General features: G+C 40.9%; 1 protein-coding gene across 5 annotated transcripts in view; it reads right to left on the bottom strand.

Moving 5' to 3' along the window:
• Positions 1-20009, bottom strand: part of LOC146857170 (transcription elongation factor A protein 3-like) — a 200230-nt gene that overhangs the window by 84011 nt on the left and 96210 nt on the right. For all 5 annotated transcript variants that reach the window (XR_014979861.1, XR_014979862.1, XM_085647658.1 and 2 more), the window contains one exon: positions 17943-18023. Coding sequence is in view for 3 of the 5 variants with exons in the window: in XM_085647658.1 (XP_085503784.1) it covers positions 17943-18023 (81 nt within the window). In the remaining 2 variants the exon portion in view is untranslated. The remainder of the gene's footprint in view (positions 1-17942; positions 18024-20009) is intronic.

Genomic DNA, 20009 nt, shown 5'->3' with positions numbered 1-20009 from the left:
TGATCTTACATTAGCTTTTCCACTGATATGTTTTTAAACAATTCTTTTTTTTTAATAGAATTTTAGGTACACATATACGAAATATATGTGTACCAATATAGAAAAAGATCTGGTAGCTGGCACATTCTGTGAGGCACATTTGAAAGACCATTTGAAAGATCAAAAACAAAAGACAAAAACAAGTCTCCTTTCGACTAAGCCACTGTACGAATATTCTAAGCAGAACTAGCATAAGGAACTAATAGATCCTGAAGGGCGGGAATGCACAGGAATGTGCAACTCAGCAGGAGCCACACCATATAGTAAAACAAAACTACTAGGACGTGGGCTTCACACCCTGCCTGAGTCCCATATCTGAGTGCAGGACGAAAGGCTGTTGGTAGTCAGATGCAAACCCACCTCTATCTACTTCTAGACACACGGGATGAGGAACACAATCCCTATGTGCACACGAGGAAAGAAGGGAAGGGATGGAGAAAAGTAACTGGTGTCTCCTTTTTTGTTTTTGGGGGCTAAATTGGGAATGTTATCACAGGCAGTTCAAATTATATGTCTAGGTAGTTTGACTCCAGTTGTACCAGTTTTGCAGTCTGAGGTTACAGAGACCTCACACGTGCACACATTAGACACATTCCTTTGTTTAGGGAAGGAAATGATGAGACACATATTTTAAGTTTCTTTTCTCAGGAACAAGAGTGTAGTTACAATTACATTAATATGTATTAATACTGTTAACATTTTTAGTTAGGTATTCATCATTATTTTACGGCTAGTCCATTATTTCTTGTGAACTTCCATTAATATTAATTTTGTTGATGCATTCAGGGTTTACCAGGATTTACCTCAATTTATCTGTTCGCCTCTTCAGGGGAGATATATATATATATATATATATTCACTTAAAAAACCATAGGTTTCACACATGTTATAGTTAGGTGGATATTTCACTCGTAAAAAACCAATGAAATTCCCCCGTTATAGTTAGTTGAGATAACTATAACTCGCGCGCCCGCAATCCTCTGCTCATGACGTCACATATTACATCACTCATGACCGGGTCAGTGGCATCACTCATGACATCACTGATTACATCATCCTTGTGATAGAGTGGCGGCCGCGCGAGTTATAGTTATCTCAACTAACTATAACGGGGGAATTTCATTAGTTTTTTACGAGTGAAATATCCACCTAACTATAACATGTGTGAAACCTATGGTTTTTTAAGTAAATTTGCAAGGTTTTTTAAATGCTAATTCCTAACTATACCGTGTGTGAAACCTATGGTTTTTTCAGTGAATTTGTACGTTTTTTTAAATGCTAAGTTATGTATGTCTTATAATTTTTTTTATATATTTATTTTTCAATAAATGACGTATTTAAATTTTTAAATTTTTTTTATGGTTTTGCACCGTGCGCGCACCTCCGCGATTTAAAAAAATAAATAAATAAATTAAAATGTTTTTTTATGCCTTCGTGGTCCTTCAGGGACCCCCTGACCAAGGCTAGGGGGTCAGGAACTCTCTACCCTGCCCCCTTTTCACGTTCACCACCTTCCTTTTCCACTCTCGCACTGAAAACAAACAAAATGGCGGCAGACACTTCCTGATTTCGACTGATTCGAACGTTGACTGACATGTAACAACCAATCTGAATTACGCTCGTGCACGTTAGGGTGCGTGCACGGTGCGCGCACGATGCGCGGCTATAGCTATGTATGTGCTTTTAACTGCAATTTTCTCAGGAACTACTGAACAGATTGACTTCATATATGCAAAAGGCACATCCCTGACCTGAGGACTACCTCTCTGCCAAATTTCAAATAATTCTGTTCAGCCGTTCGGGCTGTACCTTCGACTAAAGGTCCTATGGGAAAATGCATGGGGAAAATGCGTTTTGGGACCCCCCTTTTTTCTCGGCCCCCGCTTGACTAATCCCCCCCGAGACTTTCAGGGTAGGCGCTGAACGGAGCGCCCCATTAGTTTTGAAAATTTCGCGAAGATTCGTCAACCGCGCTAAAGTTATTCAAAATAGAATTTTGAGATTTGCTATGGAAACACGGTCCTAACTATAACAATCTACTGGCGACCGCCAGTAGGTAATACATGTATGTGTGTGTGTGTATATATATATATATATATGTATATGTGTATATATATTCACTGAAAAAACCATAGGTTTCACACATGTTATAGTTAGCTGGACATTTTACTGATAAAAAACCAATGAAATTCCCCCGTTATAGTTACTGTAGGCAACTATAACTCACGCGACCGTAATCCTCTGCTGATGCTAATACTGTATTTAGACACTTATTTGCCCATGTCTTCTTCCATTAAATTTTAGCTATACATATATTACAAATATTTTTTTTTCATAAAGACACATATGTCATCAGCAGAGGATTACGGTCGCGTGAGTTACAGTTGCCTACAGTAACTATAACGGGGGAATTTCATTGGTTTTTTATCAGTAAAATGTACAGCTAACTATAACATGTGTGAAACCTATGGTTTTTTTCAGTGAATTTGCAAGGTTTTTTAAATGCTAACTTACTTTACGCCATTCGTGACGTGCGCGCCCAGTTAACGCAGTTCGTTCCGTGCGCGCACGGTGCGCTTCGTGCACCGTGCGTGCACAGTGAGCACGCGGTGCGCTTCGCGCACCGCGCGCCCACTTTACGCAGTTAGTGCCATGCACGCACGGTGGTCACGCGGTGCGCTGCGCGCACCGCGTGCCCACATTATGCGAGATGGGCCATGTACGCACGATGCGCTTCGCGCACCGTGCGCACATGGGGGACATATTATGCGCATCGTTGTGAAATGTTTTGTTTATTGTTTTCAGTTATTTTATAAGACATGCACAAATGGTGCCCTTCGGGCGCCATTTACACATGGGGTGGGGAGAGTGTGGATACTTTTTTTTAAAAAAAAATTTTTTAACCGTACGCGTACGGTAAGCGTAATCGGCGATTTTTCGAAAAAAAAAAAATGTTTTTTTTTTGGCATTGTGTGTTGTTTGGGGGCCAGTATATCATTGCTGGGTGATTATTATCTCAATATACTGCCCCTTTACACATTTTTGGGCTTCATTTATGCTGCCCCCCTCAGAGTGCGAGAGAGAAAATGGCGGCCGTCGCTTCCTGGTTTCGGCCGATTCGAATGTTTAATAAGATCCAACAGCCAATCAGAATCGCGCTCGCGCACGTCACCGTACGCGTACGGTAAGCGCACCGTAAGCGCACCGTAAGCTGGCTCAGATATATATATTGATTTAAAGGCTATTTTCTCAGAATCTACTGAACAGATTTACACCAAACCTACAAAAGGCACTTCCTTGACCTGAGGACTACCTCTCTGCCAAATTTCAAGTAATTCTGTTCAGCCGTTCGGGCTGTAGCTGTGTCTAAAGGTCCTATGGAAAAATGCATGGGAAAAACGCGTTTTGGGACCCTCCTTTTATCTCAGCCCCCGCTTGACGAATCCCCCCGAGACTTTCAGGGTAGGAACGGAGCGTAGCGCCCCACCTATTTTGAAAAATTTGCGAGGATTCGTCGACCGGCGCAAAAGTTATTCAAAATAGAATGTTGCGGATTTCCTATGGAAACGTGGTCCTAACTATAACTACCTACTGGCGACCGCCAGTAGGTTATATATATATATATATATATATATATATATATATATATATATATATATATATATATATATATATATATATATTTTGGCGGTCGCCAGTAGATAGTTATAGTTAGGACCTATTTTCCATAGGAAATCTGCAACATTCTATTCCCAATAAGTCTGGCGCTGGTTGATGAATCCTCGCGAACTTTTCCAAACTTTTGGCCAGCTCCGCTCCGCTCCTACTCTGAAAGTTTCGCGGTGATCCGTCAAGCGGGGGCCGAGAAAAAAGGGGGGTCCCAAAATGCATTTTCCCCATGCATTTTCCCATAGGATCTGTTGTCGCAGTTACAGCCCGAACGGAATGACACCAAATTTGGCAAAGAGGTAGTCCTCAGTTCAGGCTCGTGCCTTTTGCATAAATGGTGTGAATCTGTTCAGTAGTTCCTGAGAAAATTAGGGTAAAAATGTTAGTGATATATATGGCCGGGGAGGATCCGCGGACCCTACCCGCACCGTAAGTGCACCCTCCCCGAACCAAGCGCGCACACTCCAGATCGCGCGCTGAATGCTAATTGGCTGTTGAGTGTCTGTCTACATTCGAAACCAGGAACTGTTGGCGGCCATTTTCTGCCTCGGTAGAAGCGAGGCTGAAGAAACAAGGGGAATAAGTGTGTAAAACATATAAAGGGGGCAGAGTGGAAATACTCTGACCCTCTAGAGGTGCTCAGGGGGTCCCAGAAGGACCCCCTGGGGCCCCCTTTTTAAAAAAAAAAAATGGCAATGCGCGCAGGGTGCGCACATCCTACCGCATTGGGTGCACGGATTCTCACGCGTTGGGTGAGCGGTTCCTAACGCGTTGGGTGCGCGGACCCAAGGAAAAAAAACCTGACATTTCTGGGAGATAAACATCAAGCTTAAGTGTTTTGTTCTAGAGTGGCTCTAAAAAGAGCCGTTGTGTTCATTGAGAGTTTTTGGTACTTATAAGTAAGTACCTATACAGAGTCTAAAGTTGTTGAAGAAGACTCTGTTTCCTTCATCAGTAAAGTGTACTCCATCTCTCCTATACATCTCTTGTATATAAAAGCGCAGATTGTTATTGTAAATGGACCCCATTCTATAGTCTCGGAGAAAAGCAGAAACAGATTTATTCACAATGAAAAAAAATTATAGGATTAGATGTAAAAATATATTAGTTTTAAGACTAGTTTAGAGTTTGTCTAGAATTAATATTCACATGAAATACATATATATACATGTTTTTTTAAATGTTAAAAATTTCACGGGATCCGCGTACCTACCGCGTCATAGATGCAGATGACGCATCGCGGAAGCGCGTAAACGTCGCGTTACGTACATCGAACGTGTCGCGTATAGGCTGGGAGTCGCGCACCTGTCGCATTGCGATCGCGCACTAAACACGTACCCAATGCATACCATGCGCGGATGCTAACGCGTAGGGATCAAGAACGGTGCGCATAGGCTGCGCGGATCCAAAAACATGGAAAAAATATATATTTAAAATAAAGTTTTGAACATATAGTTAAAGAAATATTTTTTAAAATATACAAAAATGTTTGAAAAACCCAATAAAAACAAATATTTTTTAATTTTTAAAAGAATTAATTAAAAAATTAATTTAAAAATGGTGATAAAGAATTTCAAAAAAACATAATTAATGAAATTGACACACTGAATTAGAAAAATATAGAAATCCAATGAAAATCATTAAACATGATATCTTTAGAGATAAGTTATAGATAGGAATTAGCATTTCAAAAACCTTTAAAATTCACTGAAAAAACCATAGGTTTCATACACGTTATAGTTAGGAATTGCCATTTAAAAAACCTTTGAAATTCACTGAAAAACCAAAGGTTTCAGGGGCGTTATAGTTAGGAATTGGCATTTAAAAAACCTTAGAAATTCAGTAAAAAAAACATAGGTTTCAGGGGCGTTATAGTTAGCTGGACATTTCCCTCGTACAAAACCCTAGAAATTCCCCTGTTATAGTTAGTTCAGCTAACTATAACTCGCGCCCCCGCAATGCACTGCTGATGACGTCACATATTACATCACTCATTACATGGTTAGTGACCTCACAGATGACATTACTGATGACATCTCAAATGACATCACTGATGACATCACTGATGTCATCATCCATGTGATAAATTAGTGCATCTTCTCACACCCTAATATAACCTTTGATACACCGACTCAAAATTTCAAACGCCCATTTTGAAAACCATAGATACTCCAATACCAATAACTACACACCCACTCATTGACTCTTAGGTCTACATACATCTCCGCTCACTCACCTGTACAGTCACTCATATTTACAGTCACTCTGTACAGGACTATCATATGCATTTATACACATATATAGACACTCACACACCGCCAATCATCCATTGAGGTACTGACACATCAAGTCAGTCATGCAAATAATTAATCACAGTCCAATTTACTCACCTATACAGTTAAAAACACTCAAGTTCACTTTCTCATAAAAATACTAACAAATTCTGACGCTCTTATACAATTACTGATACAAGCACACACTCATCCATACAGCCACTCCCAAAATCACACACACTCACATATAGATAGTTATATACTCTTACAAACATATACACTGCGTTTCACATATGTAGTTACTGACACATGTACAACTGAGATATACATTCAATCACTAACACACCCTTACATACAGTCACCCAACCATACAGTCCATCACAGATGCACTCTTAAAACTATGCACCCACTGAATCACCCACTCACACATCTATGCACAGTCACACACACCCTACCCACACAAACACTCAGGCACCCATACAGATACTCAGACAACCAATCAATAACCCATATAGACACTCATATAGCTATTCACAAAACCATGCAGCCACTTATACACCAACACACAGACACATACAGACATTCACACAGTTTAGTCACTAGTCTGCAGTAAGATACATTTAATGACTCACTTATAGAGTCAGTTACGCACCTAGAAAATCACCCATTCACACACTTATACACCCACTCATTCTTCCATAGGCCTTTCACTATAAATATATAAAACATATTTAAACTTTTCAGAAAAACACACATTCACTGGATGATGTCATCAGTGATGTCTTCAGTGATGTCATTTCAAATGTCATCAGTGATGTCACTGACCATGTCATGATTGATGTAATATGTGATGTCATCAGCAGTGCATTGCGGGGGCGCGTGTTATAGTTAGCTGAACTAACTATAACAGGGGAATTTCTAGGGTTTTGTACGAGGGAAATGTCCAGCTAACTATAACGCCCCTGAAACCTATGTTTTTTTAGTGAATATATATATACACACATATATATATATATATATATATATATATATATATATATATATATATATATATATATACATATGTTTGCGTGTAGAGAGAGAGGTAGAGGTAGAGAGTAGAGGATGAGTAACAGAGTAGAGTGTGTGTAGTAGAGTGTGTGTAGTAGAGAGTGAGTAGTAGAGAGTGAGTAGTAGAGAGTAGTAGCGAGTGAGTATTGGAGAGTAGTAGAGAGTGAGTAGTGGAGAGTAGTAGAGTGAGTAGTGGAGAGTAGTAGAGTGGAGAGTAGTAGAGTGAGTAGTAGAGAAAGAGTAGTAGAGTAAGTAGTAGAGTTGTAGAGAGAGTGGTAGAGAGTAGTAGCGAGTAGTTGAGTAGTGGAGAGTATTAGAGTGAGTAGTAGAGTGAGTAGTAGAGTAAGTAGTAGAGAGTGAGTAGTAGAGAGTGAGTAGTAGAGAGTGAGTAGTAGAGAGTGAATAGTAGAGAGTAGTAGTAGAGAGTAAATGTAAATGTAAATGTGTAAATGTGTATGAGCTTATATAGCGCCGAATCACCCCTGGGGGTATCTCCGCGCTGTACTCATACCGCTGTAGGAACCCTTCCTGGCTATCCGTGTGAAGTGTCCGCTCCTGGGCACCCCCATGGTGAAGCCAGGCATCCCAGCGCTGTTGGGGCCGTTGTGGAGACTAAGCAAGCTATTGCCCAGAGTTGCAGCGTGGGACCCATGATTAGAATAGGCACTGATGCGAGAATATCCGGTCCGCGGAATTTATAGCCCGAGACCCTGCCGCGTCGGGAATCGAACCCTGGTCCCGGACCAGTGCTCTGCATCGAGGTCTGCCACTCTAACCATTGAGCCACACTTCTCCACTGTGAGTGTAGAGAGTGAGTTGTAGAGAGTAGTAGCGAGTGAGTAGTAGAGAGTGAGTAGTTTAATTTAAAAGGAACACAATGAGGGGGTTCATTTTGCCATAGAAATTATGATTAGTGCTGAAAAAAGAAAAATTAGGGCACATTTTGAGTGACTTCTCAAATCCTCTTCTATTTCATTAAAAAATTCTGACATGCAGACTGAAACATGCACTTTCAATACCAGCAGCAGACTTCACTGGTGAGCAGTAGCTTTACTACAGTGATCTAATAAGCAATAAATAAATATAACTCGCGCGACCGCAATCCACTGCTGATGATGTCACATATTACATCACTAAGATAATGTTAATAAGTCAGTGATACAATTAATTTTACAAAAAAAAACATCCATTTAGACACTTATTTACCCATTTATTCTTCCATTAACCTTTTAGATATACATATATAAAAAAAAATTATTTTTCAGAAAAACACATATACACTGGATGATGTCATCAGTGATGTCATTTGAGATGTCATCAGTGATGTCACTGACCATGTCATGAGTGATGTAATATGTGACGTCATCAGCAGTGGATTGCGGTCGCGCGAGTTATATTTAGCTGAACTAACTATAACGGGGGAATTTCAATGGTTTTTTACGAGTGAAATGTCCAGCTAACTATAACATGTGTGAAACCTATGGTTTTTATCAGTGAATTTGCAAGGTTTTTAAAATGCTAATTCCTAACTATAACGTGTGTGAAACCTATGGTTTTTTAAGTGAATATATATACACATCTATATATATGCATATATATGCATATATATATATGTGCATATGTTTGCGTGTAGAGAGAGAGAGAGGTAGAGAGTAGTAGAGAGAGAGGTAGAGAGTAGAGGATGAGTAACAGAGTAGAGAGTGAGTAGTAGAGAGTGAGTAGCAGAGAGTGAGTAGCAGAGAGTGAGTAGCAGAGAGTGAGTAGCAGAGAGTGAGTAGCAGAGAGTGAGTAGCAGAGAGTGAGGAGTAGAGAGTGAGGAGTAGAGAGAGTAGGAGAGAGTAGGAGAGAGTGAGTAGTAGAGAGTGAGTAGTAGAGAGTGAGTAGTAGAGAGTGAGTAGCAGAGAGAGTAGCAGAGGGAGTAGTAGAGTGAGTAGTAGAGTGAGTAGTAGAGTGAGTGGTAGAGTGAGTGGTAGAGTGAAGGTGAGTAGTAGAGTGAGTAGAAGAGAGTGAGTAGAAGAGAGTGAGTAGAAGAGAGTGAGTAGAAGAGAGTGAGTAGTAGAGTGAGTGGTAGAGTGAGTGGTAGAGTGAAGGTGAGTAGTAGAGAGTGAGTAGTAGAGAGTGAGTAGTGTAGTGGAGTGTGTGTAGTGGAGTGTGTGTAGTGGAGTGTGTGTAGTGGAGAGTAGTAGAGTGAGCCGTAGAGAGTAGTATCAGAGAGTGAGTAGTAGAGAGTGAGTAGTAGAGTAGTAGAGAGCAGTCAGTGTCAGTCAATCAGTGTCAGTCAGTCAGTGTCAGTCAGTCAGTGTCAGCTAGAGCAGCTCTGCTGACCTGGTTCTCTGGCTCTAAAGCAGCCCTGCTGACCTGGTTCTCTCCCTCTAAAGCAGCTCTGCTGACTTGGTTTCTCTGGCTCTACAGCAGGTCTGCTGACTTGGTTTCTCTGGCTCTACAGCAGGTCTGCTGACCTGGTTCTCTGGCTCTAGAGCAGCTCTGCTAACCTAGATCTTAGGCTACAGAGCAGCTCTGCTGACCTGGTTCTCTGGCTCTACAACAGCTCTGCTGACCTGGTTCTCTGGCTCTACAACAGCTCTGCTGACCTGGTTCCCTCCATCTAAAGCAGCTCCACTGACTTGGTTTCTCTGGCTCTACAGCAGCTCTGCTGACCTGGTTCTCTGGCTTTAGAGCAGCTCTGCTGACCTGGTTCTCTTGCTCTAAGGCAGCTCTTCTGGCCTGGCTCTCTGGCTCTAAAGCAGCTCTCTGCTGACCTATTTCTCTCCCTCGAAAGCAGCTCTGCTGACCTGGTTTCTCTGGCTCTACAGCAGCTCTGCTGCTCTAGAGCCTCTAGAGCAGCTCTGCTGACCTGGTTCTCTCGCTCTAAAGCAGTTCTGCTGACCTGGTTCTCTCCCTCTAAAGCAGCTCTGCTGACCTGGTTCTCTTGCTCTAAGGCAGCTCTTCTGGCCTGGCTCTCTGGCTCTAAAGCAGCTCTCTGCTGACCTATTTCTCTCCCTCTAAAGCAGCTCTGCTGACCTGGTTTCTCTGGCTCTACAGCAGCTCTGCTGACCTGGGTCTCTGGCTCTAGAGCAGCTCTGCTGACCTGGGTCTCTGGCTCTAAAGCAGCTCTGCTGACCTGGTTCTTAGGCTCTAGAGCAGCTCTGCTGACCTGGTTCTATGGCTCTAAAGCAGCTCTGCTGACCTGGTTCTCTGGCTCTAGAGCAGCTCTGCTGACCTGGTTCTCTTGCTCTAAGGCAGCTCTTCTGGCCTGGCTCTCTGGCTCTAAAGCAGCTCTCTGCTGACCTATTTCTCTCCCTCGAAAGCAGCTCTGCTGACCTGGTTTCTCTGGCTCTACAGCAGCTCTGCTGACCTCGTTCTCTGGCTCTAGAGCAGCTCTGCTGACCTGGGTCTCTGGCTCTGGAGCAGCTCTGCTGACCTAGGTCTCTGGTTCTAGAGCAGCTCTGCTGACCTGCTTCTTAGGCTCCAGAGCAGCTCTGCTGACCTGGTTCTCTGGCTCTACAATGGCTCTGCTGACCTGGTTTCTCTGGCTCTACAGCAGCTTTGCTGACCTGGTTCTCTGCATTCAAAATGCATGCACCCGACTTTGCGAAAATATATTTAAAAATAATATAAGTTTATTATCAGTACAAATATATTATTTTTATGAATATCTTTGATAATCTCTTGCCCTAATATGTATATTAAAGACACAAACATATCATTTTGGAACATCATTTTTTTGGGGGGGAATGGCACACCCAGCGTGCCCCAGCACGTATATGACGTCACGCGGGACCCGCCACCGCGAAAGCATCTCGTACCGTAATGCGCATGTCGCGAATGCGCAGGAGCAGGAGTCGTGGACTGGTCGCATACCAATCGCGCACATCACGTAATATTAAATGTATATGATGTAACTGAAAAACATGCAGCCGTCACACACCGTAAGCGGATCCTTCACGACTTTTCTAAAATGACGGCTAGAATCCACGCACCCACTGTGATGTGTACGCTTTGAGTGCGCGACTCCGAAAAAAAATTGGAAACTTTTTATTTTTAAAGAAAATAATATAAATATATTAAAGTGAAAACCAAAAAATTAATCAATATTTCAGTTTGAATTTTTTTTTTACATTTTTCTTGCAATTTTCAGAAAAATATATAACGTTATGTAATGAATAAAATATTTATAAATAGTTAAAAAAAATGTAGAAAATCAGTACAAAAAAATAGGTATAACTACTATCACACTTAGAAATTAGCATTTAAAAAAACCTTTGAAATTCACTAAAAAAAAGTAGGTTTCAGAGACGTTATAGTTAGAAATTAGCATTTAAAAAAGCTTTGAAATTCACTGAAAAAAACATAGGTTTCAGAGACGTTATAGTTGGAAATTAGCATTTAAAAAACCTTAGAAATTCACAGAAAAAAACATAGGTTTCAGGGGTGTTATAGTTAGTTGGTCAGTTCACTCTTACAAAACCATAGAAATTCCTCTGTTATAGTTAGTTCTGCTAACTATAACTTGCGCGCCCGCAATGCACTGCTGATGATGTCACATATTGCATCATTCATGACATGGTCAGTGACATCACTAATGACATCACTGATGATATCACTGATGACATCATCCATGTGACAATCTGATACACCTCATCATACACTAGTATAACCTTTCATCACTCACTGTAAAATACAGAGTACCAAATTTGAAACCATTGACACACTATTTAGATTTGGGGCTCTCTAGTTGGCACAGGTAGGTACTTGTGACAAATAGGGACCCTTGCCTCTAGTCAGGGTAAGAGGGTAGACTCCTAAAATAACCCCTGCTCCCCCCCCTTGATAGCTTGGCACGAGCAGACAGGCTTATCTCAGAGGCAGTGTGTAAAGCATTTGTGACCACATACAGTAATCCAGTGACAACACTACAAATGGACACCACACAGGTTTTATATAAAAAATAAGAATACTTTATATAGATTTACCACAAGACCATAAACGACAAAAATACTCAATACTATTACTTTAAGATGGTAGTTTTTTTAGCTTAGTTCAGTTCTTAAGATGCGACACTTTGAGTCAATGTACCTTACGATGCGTTGTGCTTCCACAACAAGCAATGTCGCAGCGATGGAAAGGCGGCAAAGTTCTGGTGCAAAGAAATAAAGAAGTGAAGATCTTCCAGATGAGGCACGCTTCTCCGGGGATGAGAGAAGTTCTCGGTTCGATGCGTGGACTGCAGCGGCGACACCCTTTTTCAGAAGTGCGACGGCAACAGCTCCAACTGCGACACTCTTCTCCCATGATGCGTGAAGCTTCCGCACGATGCAACAACTACAGTGGCGACATCCTTGTTCAGAAATGCGATGGCAGCAGTTCCGACGGCGGCGTGCTTCTTGGGGATGCGAGGCGCTTTCTCTGATGCGGTGCAATGCGACAGTTCCAGCGGCGACACCCTTGTTCAGAAGTGTGACGCAGCGACGGCGACACGCTTCTTCCTCGTTGCGAGACTCTTCTCTCGGTGCGGTGCAGTGCGACAACTCCAGCGGCGACACCCTTGTTCAGAAGCGCGACGGTAGGCAGCAGCGACGGCGACACGCTTCCTCTTTGTTGCGAGACGCTTCTCTCGATGCGGTGCAGTGCGACAACTCCAGCGGCGACACCCTTGTTCAGAAGTGCGACGGCAGCAGCAGCAACGGCGACATGCTTCGGCGAGTCGCGCTTCCAGCTCCTTGTGACATGCAGTCCCTCAAAAGGCCCAAAACAGCAGCAGGCACTTCCAAAGAACTCTGGGGAGCTGGGGGTTGAAGTCTGTTGTCCCTGAGACTTCAGCAGGAGGCAAGCTCTGTTCCAAGCCCTTGGAGATCCTTACAAGTTGAAATAAGCACACAAAGTCTCTTCTCCTTCCTTTGGCAGTCAGACAAACCACTGCAGGCCAATCCCCCAAGCAGCACTTCAGCTTAGGGATAGTCTCTCCTCAGTTTCTTCAGGTTCCACTCCTCAGTAAAGGTTTCTTCTTGTTCCAAAAGTGATCTAAATTCTTGGGATCAGGGTCCCACTACTTGTACCCCAAAATCTTTTGTTCTCTGAGGGGAGAGGGGCCTTTGCCCAGTCCAAACCAGTTCCTGAGCACTCTGTTTACCAGACTTCTCCTTTCCTTTCACAGTGCAGGGCAGAAACATCAGACGCCCCACAGGAGGTGGAGCCAGCATTGTGGAAGGCAAGTACAGCCCTGGAGCACTTTGTTGACAGTCTTCCTTCTCTTCAGTCAATGTGCAGGGCAGAGACATCAGCCGCTTCCCAGGAGGTGGAGCCAGCATTGTGGAAGGCAGGCACAGCCCTATTCAAGGTTCAGGTCTAACCCCTCCCTCCCATCTAGATGCAGATCTCTCTATTCACCACTGGGCTGACTCATCCTGTCTCTTGGAATCCCCCAGCGCTGTCACTCACAGAAACCAGACAAAGGAATACACAACCTAGCAGAGGCAGGCTTGAAAGGTTAGTCAAGAAAATACCTACTTTCTAAAAGTGGTATTTTCAAACCCAAAATGTTAAAACCAACTTCACTAAAAGATGCATTTTATCATTCTGAGTTCAGGCATACTAAACTCGGATTTCTACCATGTTCTCTGAGTCAGTTAGGATTATAAACATATAATAATCTAACAGCCCATTCTGGCCTATGGAGAACAGGTAGCCTTGAAATAGTGAAAAACGAAAATGGCTGTAATTCACTATTAGGACATGCCACACACATCAGGGCATGTCCTACCTTATACTTACAATGCACCCTGCCCTTGGGCCTACCATAGGGGTGTCTGATATGAAGAAAAGGGAAGGTTTAGGGACTGGCAAGTGGGTGCACTTGCCCAGTCAGCATGACAGTACCAGACTGCACGCAGGCTCTGCAATGGCAGACCTTAGGCACATTTTATAAGGCTGCTTCTGTGGGTGGCACAACCAGTGCTGCAAGCCCACCAGCAGCATTTGGATTTACAAGCCCTGGGCACACTCAGTGCACTATACTAGGGTCTGACAAGTAAACCAAATCAGTCAATCATGGAATCACTAATCAATACATTAATTTACAGTAGGGAGCACTTGCACTGTGGCACTGGACAGCAGTGGCACAGCGCCCAAAGCATCTGTCACCAGCAAAAACATGAGGCACCAGCAAAAATGGAAGGGAGACCCACGCCAATGGTGCCAGGTCTAACACACACCAATACCAGTTACTACATACGAACTCACTGATTCCTAAGTCTACACACACAACTACCCATTCAATAACCAAATCATTTATACATGCAGTCACTAATTAATAGAACACTATCAAATGCACTTATACACATATATAGACATTGACTCTTCAGCAGTCATCTTAGTCGGTTATGCAGTCATCCTACTCACTCATGAAAAAAATTAATCACACTTGCATTTACTCACTTACACAATTATCCAACAACACCTCATTTATTCAAACACATAGAAACTCATAGTTAACATGTTAGGAAATCACCATTACAATTATACACTCATTCATATAGTTACTCTCACAATCACTGACTCTTACACATACTTATTTATATACACCAACTCTCACATACAATGCCTTTTATTTTTTTACTTTGTTGAAGATGTACAACTAAAACATATATTCGCTCACCAACACACAAATAAATACTCAGTCACCCAAACAACTGTTTCCACATGCACTCTTAAACCTATACACCTAGTCAATCAACCATTCACACATCTATGCATAGTTACACACACCACATCCAACCACACATAAACTCAGTGTCCCATACAAATACTCACCCAACTAATCAATAACTAATATACACACTCATGTAGTTAGTGACCAACTGATGCAGCATGTTATACAACAGACAGTGATGCACACATTCACATAGATTAGTTACTAATCCATATATTAAGTGAGACACGTTTAATTACTCACTTAAACAGACAGTCAGACAGCTACTAAATCCTCCATCCAGACAGTTATATATCCACTCAATCTTCAATGCAGATTGGTATATATATACAATACATATTTAAATTTCAAACTAAACCACATTCACTGGATGATGTCATCAGTGATGTCATCAGTGATGTCATTTGAGATGTCATCAGTGATGTTACTGACCATGTCATGAATGATGCAATATGTGACATCATCAGCAGTGCATTGCGGGCGTGCGAGTTATAGTTAGCAGAACTAACTATAACGGAGGAATTTTTATTGTTTTGTAGGAGTAAAATGGCCAGCTAACTAGAACACCCCTGAAACCTTTGTTTTTTTCTGTGATTATAATTATATATATATATATATATATATATATATATATATATATATATATATATATATATATGCGAAGAACTTCGTCTACTGCTCCCAATCAACATGAAAAGACGACCATGGACCCAAGAGAATATAGTGCAAGGTGAATTTTATTCCATTTGTGCACCTCGTACCACCATATATATATATATATATTTTTTACATTATAAGTTGTTTTACTATTGCTTCTATACATAAACTCAATCTGTTTTAAATATGTCAACCTTGTGAAATTCTTACAGTTCTTAAATACTTTTGTTCATGTCTTCTTGCATTGTCGTTGATGCTTCATTCGTCATGGACTTTCCAGTTGTCTCTCTTAAAATCCTACAAAACTATTATATCTGTTTCCAGTTCTCTTTATCTACAATGACCCACTTCGTTGTTTTCTGTTCCTCCAAAGATCGAGATTAAATACATTACCTTTTGAATTTTTCTCATACAGATGATGTCATTCTTTCTATCCCAACAAACACAAAAAATCTTGTATCAAGTGTTTTTAATGTTTTCAAGTATTCAATCCACCAGGCTTCCCGTTGTAGAAATTGTTCATTTCTATCCCCTGTCCTCGCTGATCTTTGAACAAATTAGCTAACTTGATTTGAAAATCTGTGTTCTCATGGTAGATATGCATGCATTCTTTCCTATCTACTACGGTTTTCCTCGATATAACTTACTCGCCACAAGGACATTTCATTAAATATGTTACATTTAGTATGCCAGTCTTTCAAGATTATTGACTGGAAGGTGTGATAACCTTCCTTCTCCTGTCTGGTTCCGTTTCCAATGACCTTCGTGCAGTTTCTTCCTAAGTGATGTTTTCTATTCGTTCTCTTACCACATTTCCTCTTAAACGAAATTTGTTCACCATCCACTTTTCACATTTCTTGTATTTTTCACTGTTTGGGATAATGTAGTTCACCCAAAGTAACCTGCCACACAGGAAACGTTTATTATCGGTCTTGGATGGGAACCTGTTGCCAAATATAAACGGTTCCTGTCAGTCTTATTTACATAAGAAGACACTTCTATTTTTATTTAACATCATTTCCATATAAAAAATAATGTTCATTTGGGTCACATTTTTACATTAAGTGAAGTGAATGATGTGACCTGATTGTAGAACGTTCTAATTCATTCATAATTACAATACTGCAGTGAAAGTTTCACTAATAAAACAGAGGAAAACAGGAACAATAACAAAGCTCAAGTATTGCGCAACATGTGACATTCCAAATGTAGTATATTAAAATGATATGTCCACGTGGCAAGTTTCATCTTGGACAAATATCTAGTGAAATAAAAATGAGAATGAATGTACTTACATCAGTAAGAAGACAGAATTTTAAACAAAGATTGACAAAGCACTTTATGGAGAATGCAAAATGGTTTAACACAGTTAAGATTTCACATGTGTGTTAAGTAAGTTTAAAGGGCAGCGCGGGGAGGTGTACAAATAAGAAATTACTACTAAAGTAAATTTTCAATTGAGTACTCAAACATTTACGTCCATGTTGTTGTAATTAGACAATTTTCGTGTGTTTTGACCCCAGAATTTAAGATTAGCTATTTTTTTTAAATACCCTCACCAGCTAGGTGGTCATGTGGATGTGGGAGGAAAGGGACTGTCATTGAAGTTACAGTAATGGAAAGTACTCTCTTTTATCCTATATGACAACCCTACACTCATGAACACTAACCCTAAAGGTCTCTGATAATGAGTGGAAAGTGGAAACCTTTGAACAACTTCCCCATTGAGTCTGATGAAATAAACAATTTGAAACCTAATTATAGCAATGAAAACACAAAACCAACTACAAAGTCGGCAATTATGAGCATGGAAGTAGGGTATAAAAGATCTTGAATTTTAAATGTATTGCAAGCAAATTATTTTAATTATAGATCAACACAATCCTGCAATGAATAGAGTCATTATTGATGCCTCAACATTTTCCTTTGAGAGGACAATGCTACCAAAGATAACTGACTGTTTGGCAGCTCAAAATGAGGCATGCACATTCGAACTCATTTGGGATTCAATAGAGGCTTTCTGTAGGTTGGAAAGAAAATCTAAAACAAATTATCTAAAATATAACTGCTTGTCTTAAAATAGTTGATTTTCATAAAAATGCTAAGTATTCCAAACGTGGCATTATTTTGTCCATTGACTGCGAGAAAAATATGAATTATCAGCTTTCTGATCAAAGACTGCTCTTAATAAGGCCTTCATAAGGGAATACAACTGAGAAATAAGACAGGATGAGCATGAAAAATACATCTGTAATTGTTCTGGCCTTTGTCAAAGATGGTGATAGATGCAAAAAAGCAGCAATCATAATATGTATGGACAAATGAAAAATAGAGGTATGATCTAATTCAACAAACAATAATACTGCGAGACTCACACCTAACGCTCTTTCTATGACAGGCGCGATACCTGTGAAAACAGAAATGGGCAAAGAGACACTCTCAGGTCATACACATAAAAAATGTTTTTTTTTATAAATACACTGATTAAAAAGCTATTGCCTTCATTTCTTTTCAAGATCAGTCTACCAGGTATGTTCCCAAATTACCTCTCACGCCTTGGGTCTGTTGGGTGGGTTTGTGGTCCAGCAGCATGAGAGATGGGTTTTGGAGATGTGATAGAAAGGTTCCTGTAGATGAAAAATACAACATGAGACACTGGAATTTAGGAATATGGAAGTATGCCTTGTATAACGTATGACTGCACAGTCATTTACCACCTCCTCATACCCACTGGTAAAGCCAACAAAGAAAACACTTTCAGCCAAAGAACCAGTCACTGAATTTCTTCTTGAGAAATCAAGGATTTGAACAATGCTTCTGAAATCAGTAAGTAGCTTCATATTTGCCTTCCCTGAGCAGGTAGATTTGACATAGCACATATTTGTTTCACATCTTTAATGTGGAAGTTAAATTACAAGATGTGGTTGGCAATGAACCTGAAATATTCTACATGCAAGTACTGGGGGGAAGGTATCCCATAGATTCGGGTACACAATGTAAAATTACATGTATTTTGCATACAAGGCTTCGGATTCCCACAATTTGAGATGCCATAATGTCACAAAGGTATGGATATAAATAGGGTACAATGGTAACAAACGTTGCCCCAATGCTAAAAACAACAGTTTGACTATGGCACAGGGAAAAGAGCCTGTGTAGCAAAACTAAATTATGGTTGGCAAAGATAGTTATGGTGTGCATTGTGTGCACCGTGAACCATTACTAGCAAATTTCAGTGGTTTTACACATTTGAGCCAGAGCCACAAATCACTTTTCATGAGTATTTCAGTATTTTATTCAATGAAAAAAATATTTATTATATATATATCCATAGCTATGTATCTCTCTCTCTCTCTCTGTATATATATATATATCTATCTATCTATATATACTGCAGTTTACACTATTTCAATTTACACCACTCCACTATATGCCTCTTCATTGTACTGAAATGCAGGATTTGGCACTCCACTCTACCACAATCCACTGTATGCTATTAAACTTTACAGCATGAAATTCTACGCCACTCCACTGTACCTCACTGCTGTGTACACTTCTACAGTTAACCCTTTTCAACTGTATGGCATTGTACTCTACGATACTCCACTATATACCACTCAACTGTGTCACTAGACTTAACACCACTAAACTAATCTTTAGTCCACTCCACAATACTTTAGTGTACGCTACTCCACTGTATGCCACTCTATTGTATGCTACTCCATTGTACGTTACTGCACTATATACTATTGCACTGTACTGTACTACAGTGTACACTATTCTGCTGTATGCCACTCCACGCTACTACACGCTATTTCACTTTAACACACTACAATGTACCTCAATCCACTCTACGTAAGTCCACTGCAGACCACTCAACTGTATGCCACTTAACTGTATGCTTCTCCACTTTACGCCACTCCACTCTACTTTATTTCACTTTACGCCACTTCAGTGTACCACACTCCACTCGACACAACTGCACTTTAAGCTATTCCACTAAATGATATTAAAATGTATGCAGGTAAACTCTACAACACTGCAATATATGGCATTCCACTGTACGCCGCTACACTATACGGCAATTTATTCCACAAAATTCCCCTGTATGCAACTCCACTGTACGCTATCCCACTGTATGCCACTACACTCTATGGTGCTCCATTGTACTGAACTGCAGTATACACCAGTGCACCCTACCGCAATCCACTGTAAGGTTTTACACTTTTCAACACTACATTGTTCCCCACTTCACTAAACACACTCCACTGTATGTTACTATACTTTACGCTTCTACAGTTAACCCTATTTCACTTTACAACACTGTACTCTACGCTACTCCACTATATGCAACTCAGCTGTACATCTTATGATTTAACGCCAGTTCACTGAACGTTATTCAACTCAACATTACTCCACTATATGCTACTGCACTGTTTGCCAGTCCACTCTATAGTACTCCACTATCGCCACTCCACTGTACTCTGTTAAACTCTTCCCCACTCCAGTGTACGCTATTCTGCTGTGAGCAACTCCACTCTACACCGCATCCAATCCACGCAACTCTGGTTTACGCTATTTAACTTTACGCCAGTTCACTGTCCCACCCTCCA

This window comes from Triturus cristatus, chromosome 3_2, assembly GCF_964204655.1.
Source record: "Triturus cristatus chromosome 3_2, aTriCri1.1, whole genome shotgun sequence".
Classification (NCBI taxonomy): domain Eukaryota; kingdom Metazoa; phylum Chordata; class Amphibia; order Caudata; family Salamandridae; genus Triturus; species Triturus cristatus.
The sequence above is the reverse complement of the archived record's forward strand: the minus strand, read 5'-3'. Positions and strand labels throughout refer to the sequence as shown.